The sequence below is a fragment of the Silurus meridionalis genome, chromosome 8 (assembly GCF_014805685.1).
Source record: "Silurus meridionalis isolate SWU-2019-XX chromosome 8, ASM1480568v1, whole genome shotgun sequence".
Classification (NCBI taxonomy): domain Eukaryota; kingdom Metazoa; phylum Chordata; class Actinopteri; order Siluriformes; family Siluridae; genus Silurus; species Silurus meridionalis.
Genome location: NC_060891.1, coordinates 3,457,551 through 3,466,626, shown reverse-complemented (window position 1 = coordinate 3,466,626; position 9,076 = coordinate 3,457,551). Strand labels below are relative to the sequence as shown.

General features: G+C 36.8%; 1 protein-coding gene across 2 annotated transcripts; it reads left to right on the top strand.

Annotated features, from left to right (window-relative positions):
• Positions 1-4,961: 4,961 nt before the first annotated feature.
• Positions 4,962-8,572, top strand: LOC124390157 (cardiac phospholamban-like). Of its 2 annotated transcripts, none has more exons than XM_046855918.1 (2): positions 4,962-5,077; positions 7,659-8,572. In XM_046855918.1, the coding sequence occupies exon 2, from the start codon at positions 7,759-7,761 to the stop codon at positions 7,915-7,917; it is 159 nt and encodes a 52-aa protein (XP_046711874.1). In that variant the 5' UTR covers positions 4,962-5,077; positions 7,659-7,758; the 3' UTR covers positions 7,918-8,572. The 2 variants fall into 2 exon arrangements, with proteins under 2 accessions (XP_046711874.1, XP_046711875.1); XM_046855919.1 differs by having other exon boundaries at positions 4,966-5,077; positions 7,663-8,572.
• The last annotated feature ends 504 nt before the right edge of the window (positions 8,573-9,076 follow it).

Sequence of the window (9,076 nt, the reverse complement as noted above, 5' to 3'; positions counted from 1 at the left end):
CTGACAAACTGGGGTCTGTCCTTCAGATAGTCCATGATCCAGGATATTAAGTATGGCTCGACTGCCATACTCCTGAGTTTTTCCTGCAGAATTGGGGTTGGATTGTGTCAAATGCGCTGGAGAAATCAAAAAACAACATTCTCACTGCACATCCCCCTTCATCAAGGTAAGACAAAGTGCGGTGGAGGAGATGCAGGACAGCATCCTCCACTCCCACCCTCTCCCTATACGCAAACTGCAGTGGATCCTGGGCATGTTGCACCTGGGGCTTCAGCAACTGCAGCACTAACCTCTCCAAAGTTTTCATTATGTGAGAGGTCAGTGCAATTGGTCTGTAATCTTTATTGTCCCTAGGCTGCTTGGCCTTGGGCAAAGGAATGATGCATGAGGTCTTCCAGAGTGTTGGTATTATACCAAGGCGCAGGCTCAGGTTAAAGAGGTGCTGGAGAGGACCTCCTAGCTCATCTGCACATGTCTTCAGGAGCCTGGGGCACAACCCATCTGGGCCTGCTGCTTTCCTGGTCTTCAGTTTCTTCAGCTCTCTCCTTACCTGATGTTCAGTAAGAGAGGTGTAATGAGGGAGAGCTGATTCCACCAGTGCAGGTTCATTTGTAGAATAAGGAGGAAATAGAGGGGAATGAGATTTTGGCTATTTCAAATTTGGCTATTTGAAATAGCCAAATGTTGAACACCCCAACTATATTTAAAAGAAACACTGGATTAAAAAAAAGGTACAAATGCAGTGGATTGTCTAGAACAGTCCATTGGCATTTCCCTATAGGCAGGTACTGACTTACACAGACACTAAAGAATATTATTTTATATTCTCATATGTAATAAAATTAACTGAATTAGATAGATAGATAGATAGATAGATAGATAGATAGATAGATAGATAGATAGATAGATAGATAGATAGATAGATAGATAGTCTGGGCTAGAAAGAATCAGTCCCAGCCTTTCTTCTTAATACCATTTTGTGCATTTCCTTTACGAACCACGAGCGGCGCTGTTTAACTATATATAATATATATATACAGTATATTTTATATTACTTGCACTTTAACATGTCAAACCTAATCTAAAGCAGAAGCCCCCAAAAAACGTCTGTTTATTTTTGAAAGACAAATGGTAACTGGTCATGTTAGTGCTTATAATTCCTGGCACCCTTGGATTTCAAGTAAGAATGACCTTATTTGTTATAGAACCGAAAAGTTTTGAGTGAAAATTGACATTCGTGAAGGCTGTTTGATAACCTGTTTATAAAAACTTTTTAAATTAAATAAAGCTTTAATATTTAAAAGATTAAATCTTTTTTAAATATAAAAAATGCAACATTTCATTTGTCAAACCGAAGCTTTATGAAGGTGAGCTTCAGGAAAATGAGATGCATGCAGGTAGCTCCACTTAGGAACCATGAAGATGGCTTTGGACTGTGATATGAACAGTTCTGGTACAGTGTCTTAGGTCTAGGTCTTGGTGTCCATCAGTGAACGGTTGATATCCTCAACAAACTAATGAATGAATATTTGGGGTTGGGAATGAGTTGCTTTTGAGTCAGGTTCCTCTTCAGTTTTCTTCCTTATGAAGTCTCAGAGAGCTTATCCCTTAAAGCGGGTTGTTTTTATCAGGAATACAAGTCTGGGAATAAAGTAATACATTTAAAATGTATATTCATACTCTGTTTATTTCTGAAAGCTGCTTTGTGACAATATCTAAACTGGGTGACAATAGTGCTTTTATACCTGAGTGCTCTGACATTTCCGCCCTGTTCGTTATAGTGCACAGTGGCTACAATGTTAGCGCATTTTGCTTACACATTTATTCAAATAAGAGACCTTCACCACTTTTTCGCTCGTTTGCATGTATGGTTGTGTGGTTAGAAACAGCGTATGACCTTTAAGGTAGGAGATTGTTTTAATGTGCTGTGCTGGAATAGGATGTGCTCTCATCCAACCAGGGGAAAGCTTTCATTACCAGATGCACGATCTCAAATCTATAATCACATTGTCATCAGGCCTCTCACCAGCCAACTAGCTATAAATATTGCCAAGCAGAGACATTTAATCTGCGAAATACCTCATAATGCGACTGTAAACAAGGACAAGGCCAAACTCTGATTGAATAAAAATAGCAGAAACTTTTTTTTTTTTTTAGGTTGTCTGAATTCCAAGCCTAACGTGAATCAATGGCACTTTTCGAATCACACTGCCTTGTTGTTGTGCCAATGCTGAGCAATTTAAAACACCCACATGACACGTGACGTACTCAGCCATATTTGGTCCTTTCACAAACTCGGACTCACACGATTGTATAGGATGCCTTTGTATGGTGTAGCATGAAATTTCCCTATAACGTGAATTAGAAGACCCAAACCTGAGATTGAGATCAATAGCTCTACATTATTGCTGTCAAGCCTCCAGTCTACAAACGCAAATTTATAAATACATCTGCCATTCCTTCCTGCTGCAGTATTAATGAGTGTCGACCTAACACCGACCATGAAGGTACTATATGGTATGCATCTACAGTATATCAGTCTATCTATCAAGCATAGCAACACCATGTAGTCTGGATCTTTTTACAATGAAGGGTGTAAAGATTTTCACAAAGGTTTAGCAGTAGCTCCATCCTCCATGTATCAGGCAGGTATTTCTGAAGCCGCTACGCTAAAAGTGCCTCAAGGTTCACAGTTCAGGCTCCACACAGGTTGAGGTCGTTTATCTTTAAAGCGCTGAAAATCCTGAACGCACGCAGTAACGGAGAAGGACAGGAGTGTTTGTGTTGGGATTAGGAACTTTTGAAGTGATACCGAGTTAAGAGCAGCAAAAAAACATGTACACGGCTCGCGCTAGGTCACTAGGGCCGCAACTATGCGAAGCACTTTTTATTTAGGGTGAGGTGGATTTGTGCGCACAAAGAAGGGTTATTTTGGGAAGGCTCCCTGTGGAATTGGTGAGGTGCACTCACACACAGACAAAACACACACACAAACACAAAAGCACACTTAGGGCAATTTGGTATGTCTTTCAGGTTGACACTAATGTGCAGCAACATAAAAAACAAGTGTCCACAAAGACTCCTTCATTTTCCTTCATTGGTCAAATTTCAATAATTTTTTTTTTACTTGTTTCACTTTCTATATTAATGTTAAAATTGCTCAAGATTTCTTGTGAGCCTGTGCCATTATAGTATGTTGAGTATTTTTGGAATTCTGGTCAACCATTCTATCTTTTTCTGGTTAAAGGTTAACTCATTTGGTTATAGGACACAATGGCATTAGGGTAGAAATGAATAAATCTGTTGTCAAATAAAATAATTTCCTTTTCCTAGGTAAACTGAGTAGCTATACATGTATATTCATATTCATATGCTAATATATGAAAGGTAGAATCGAAATCTAAATGATTTGGGTCTGCATATTGGGTTAACTCCAAAGGAAGATCCAGTATCATAATTCAAAGAGGCAGGATAGCGAGATTATGACATAACAGGTGAAACATGTCAATACAGACTAGGATTAAGAAACTAGGTGACTCGGAATCATGAACATAGCAAAAATGACTGGCCAGCTAGGGACTGAATCCTGGAGCATAATTTGTGCTGAATAAAAGTGTCGTGGTCCAGGTGCAGCTTTGGTTTTATTTTAGTTATTGTCCAAATTGATTATAGTGGATTTAACTGACTGGCATTGGCATTTAGCAGACACCCTCACCTGGAGTGAAGTGATTTAAAGGAAATACATTCTAATAGTGTTTTATTAGGACCCAGACTAAGTATACCATCATTCTAAAATTCTTTGTCGGGAAAAAAAAATAGTTTGAAAGCCATAGTGGCAGAACAGAAAAGAGCCTGGAAGTATGTCTACCATGTACCGGTAGAGATGGTGTTAAGGAGTAAAGGGTTTCTGGTCTGTTTATGGCTTTATATTCTAAATACACAGGTAATGGTCAAGGAATCAAGAAGGCTATTATACCAGCCTTGGAAAGCAGGACTATCACAGAAACATTTGAGCCGTTCCCACCCACTCCTACAGACACATTTCCCCGATCTGTCTCACTTTTGCAAAAAATGCTTGAACAGTCCTGCATGTTTGAGCAGAAAGTCTGTTCAATCCAACCTGCTCCCATAAACACTCTTGGCCAGTCTCACTTACTCCTACAAACTCTTGCAGATACTCAAACAATCCAACCTGCCCTTAGAATCTTGGACAAAAAGCAGACTTAGAAAACAATATTGGTCATGAAAATGTGATTTTTTTTATATTATCGGTTTTGATTATTTATCCAAATGAATTTTTTGGTATCAGTTCATTTAGGAATCAAAACACCAAAAGGACGATACGATCACACCGATTTGCTACTCTTGTCTTCTACGGTGCGTCAGATGTCTTACTTTCAGAACATCACGTGATCATGTCACACGTATTGCATGGAAACCGTGCACCTTTAGTGACCTGAGAGTGTTGCATGCAACCAGTCGTACAACAGCAGCCTGATGTGTTGACAGGACAGCTAGCTAGCCACTTGTGCGAAGATGATGCGCATTCCTCTGAAGATTACACTCGGAGAATGATCTTATATATAGTAAATATCTTAAAATAAACCACCCCTGTTTATAGCACTTATTTATAGACGTTCTTCTGCGTGACAATAAAGGTTAAGCCAGGTCCAAGGCTAATCCATTCCTGTGGTCTTAGCATGAAACCATACTGTTAATCTCCCAGAATTCTCTCCCTTCATTTGGAATAATACAAAACCTTAAAAAAAAAGTCACTATGTTTCATTTACAGTAAATAGCTTGAAGGAGAAGGAGAATAAAAGCCTGCATCAGGCACAGGAAAGCCCTGCTTGTGGGAACTGTATGTTTTTAGTGTACACTCAGTTGCACTCAGAGGTCACAGCAGTGGTGTCCGTCACCCTCTTCCTGGTCACGTTCCCACTTTTCCCCACCCCTTTAGTTCCTCTTATAAACTGAACACAACAAACACAAGCGCTGGACTGTTCTGTTCTGCATTCATAACTTGGAAGTGCTCATCACTACAATTCACCTTTAGCACCTTCCTCCACTTCTAACGGTAAGAAGACCTTGATTATCTCATTTCTACTACTCTTATATAAATGTTTAGGACACGATACACAAATCGAATAATGAATGATTTAAAAAAATTGGCTTTAACATCCATAGCTTTAATTTAGATGATGGGTTTGGGTAACATTGGTAAACTACTGAACGCATTACTTTCTTAAAAAAATATATCTGATATATATATTTTAAAGGCTATAAAAATGAGTTGATAAGGAAGAACACAACCCCCAACATATTTGCATGTTGTAATAAAGCGCCTCTGGTAAATGTCTCTTTATTCAAATGACCTTTCAGAACATAATCAGGCTTTTGTAAACAACAAGAGGTTTTGTTCACTGTTACTGTAAAAGTATCATAAGTGTTTCCCAGAATGTGTATGGTTAAACTGTCAGTTATCTAATATTATACGAAAATTAATAAATAATCACACCTGTTCTGTACATAACTAATGCTGCTTACACACCCTTATCACCATGTCACATGCCTTATACCTCATACTCTACTTTTCCTCTTTGCACATTAGGGTATAATTACCACATGATCACTGTACATTCGTACCTCATTCCTCTTGCACTGAGATGTTCCCTACTCACTATATCCTACCTGCACTTTTTTTATTGAACATAATATTCTATGTATATATTCTATATAAATATTGATAACAATTATGCCACTGAAAGAGACAATTGTTCACTATTAAAAAAACCCTAAACAAAGTAAAAAATACAGACAATCAATACCAAAAGAATTGCTATATCTTGGTCACATGACACATTGACTTCCACATGACACATCAACTTAATGTTGAACTATAACGATTCATGTTGAGGAACATCCTCAGGACAAGAGGGTTTTGAACAGTCATTTTCTCAATAGCGATTCTTTTCCCCAACTTTTATATTCTTATGTTGTTTGTTATTTCCCAAAATGCTGAGACTGACAGCAGAGACTCCTTCCACCACTCGATGTTGTGTAGCTCCTGCTTTTGGCTCTTATTGTGTTACTGCATCAGTGATTATGTTGACATCAAAACCTACATCCATCAAACCGTCTAAAATTGTACTCATGCTGAAATGGATTACAGATCACATTATCAAGTTAATTTTAATACCCAGGAGGTCCTTCAAGGAAAATTTGAAACCATTGAGTGATAAGCTTTGTAGCTGATGGTCAAATGATAAAAAGTCATTGTGAAGAAAAATGTTTTCTGTAAAAACCCATGTGGGATGTGCAAGATAGATAGATAGATAGATAGATAGATAGATAGATAGATAGATAGATAGATAGATAGATAGATAGATAGATAGATAGATAGATAGATAGATAGACAGACAGACAGACAGACAGATAAAATATAATTCTGTAGCACTGTGAGTTAGAAGTACACTCAAATAAACTTTACAGTATAAATAAAACATAAAATATATTTTTGGAGTTGAATTTATATAAAAAAAAGGACAGGAGTTTTTACCATGTGATCTTTTTTAACAGCTAAAACAACAACAACAACAACAACATGGCAATTTACCCCTAGTGCTCCCCTCAAGTTTAGCCATAATGATCAGGAGAAAATTGCTAATATCCACATTTTCTATTCACTCAACTGATTTTGGGCTGTGTTTTAATACATCACCAAATTGTGCTCTGAATAAAAAAACTTTTATACCAAAAAAAAAAAAGATGTTCTTATATGAAAAGGAAACGGTTATTGAATTTTCCAGTGTCTTTTACGAAATGCAGTCATGTTTAAGTCTCTTGGAGCTTTTAGCCAAGTGATTAGCATCATGCTAGCATGTCAACCTTCTCACACACACCTCACTAGACCTTTCTCTTCCTTATCACATTTGTTCACAATGAATTATAGCCTAACAACAGAAATATAATCAAAATCATGTTTAATATACAATTTTACCTACAAACTGTGGAAATCAGAGGCCCCACCCATTTATCTAAGGAATTGTTTTCAGCAATGTGAGGTAAATTTTTACAGGATATAAAGTAGCAGACGTTTATATTGAGGTGAACGCGTGAAGATTTGGTTCTGAAGTTGTTTCGGCAATGTTAAACTTTTGTTAGCTAACACGTTTTAATAGAATATTATCTTTTGCAATTGAAGGACAATACAGGAATTGATGTTTTGGATTAACGTAATGTAAAATAAAAATTAATTTTATTTTTTTTCCCCGTTCATCATCTATTTTCACTACGGTTTCTATATTACCAATGATGCTCTTTAAATACCTTCTGATGATGATGCCAGCGGTTTCATGCCATCACGATGCAGCGGCGCTTTACTCCTTATTAGAACTGAATGACAAACTAGCACCAAAAGAGCTCATATTTTATTTTACAAACATATATATAACATTTGTATATAAAAGTATATTTTCTTTCTCATCGTGTTGCTCTTTGGCAGCAATTCAGGTCTTATTTATTTCACCTCACAACCTTTACTATAAATATCCATAACTGTGGCACTGGGCCATGCTTTTGTGTTTAAGCCTCCTTTTCACACCTGCTCAGAATAGCTCCAATTATCCTCTCTTGTCTTTTTTCTGCTGTGATGAAAGGCAGGAGTGAACGCTAGCAGCTGACCGAAGCACGGCTCAGTTCCCCTGAGCAGGTCATTTCTCGTCCCGTGTCTCGTTCTGCCTGATCCCTCCGGTCGCGATGGAGAGAGTTCAACACTTAACCCGCTCGGCCATGCGCAGGGCCTCCCTGATCGAGGTCAACCCGCAGACCAAGCGCAACCTGCAGGAGCTCTTCGTCAACTTCTCGCTCATCCTCATCTGCCTGCTCCTCATCTACATCATCGTCCTGCTGATGTAAGGATGAAGGACGCACGTGGTTGGAGGAAGCCATGGCCTGGACGGAAGGTCGCACAAGGACAGGAATTTTTCTCACGTTATTGCTTGACATGCTGTGATAATTATTAGAAATTAAGTCAAAAGCTAGCTGTTGTTGTTGAGATTCTAGTTTCATTTCTTACCACATGCACTACACTCAACTGCCATGTTTTCTCTAGTAACAATCCAGAATAATTCTATTTCATTTGAAGGTATTTTGCATATTTTGCTCAGACGTAATAGAGCCATGTAAATAAAATTAAAGCTGCAGTATGTAATTCGTCAAAAGCTTCTCTAAATGTATAAAGATTATTTCAAATCAAAGATTTCTGCCAAATTCACTATACACCATATTGCTACACAGTGGATCTCGCTACTTTATGTGTTTTCTGGCTTTTGTTTACATTTTTTTTCTGGCTTGGAAATGTCACCAGCAACGTTAACAAAGAGCTACTTTAAAAGTCAACCCATGTGACCTTGTTTTTCTAACGTTTGCAATATGTTCTTAGCCAGCAGAGGGCGCTAGACGTTACAAAAAATATATATATTTTACACATTAGAAATTGATACCCAAAATGTTGTTTCCTACTTTGTAAATAAAACATTGTAAAAATAAAATTTACAAAAATTACACTGAAGACTTATTGTTGTAATGTGATTAATTACCCTTTTCCATATAAGCAAAAGTTTAAATCTGAAATCCAAATAATATCTTTTTTAATTGTATAAATATTTTTTATATTCCAGGCTCTGAATCCATGACAGCTGATGAGAAAATAGTCTTTTGGCTTTTATTTAAACGATTATGTCATAGAAATATGGCAACAATAGCAGTTTTTTTATACATTCATTTACAAACGACACGTTGCTTTTTTTTTTATTTCATAGTTATATTTTATGTTGTTGAATGGCTATGAAACAAGTTAGTTCCTATAATATTAAAGAATAGTAAACTTTTACTATTAAAAAACTGAAAAAAAAAAACCTAAACTGTTAAAAAATATTTTTTTTTTTACCTTTTCTGAGAGGTCTTACTTGCTTTGAAATCTGTCTAAATTATTATTATTATTATTATTATTATTATTATTATTATTATTATTATTATTATTATATTACTACTCTAACTGAAATGTTTTTTCCCC

What these genes read in the sequence shown, in the direction of transcription:
- LOC124390157 (XM_046855918.1), top strand. Translation starts at nt 7,759, where the DNA reads ATGGAGAGAGTTCAACACTTAACCCGCTCGGCCATGCGCAGGGCCTCC.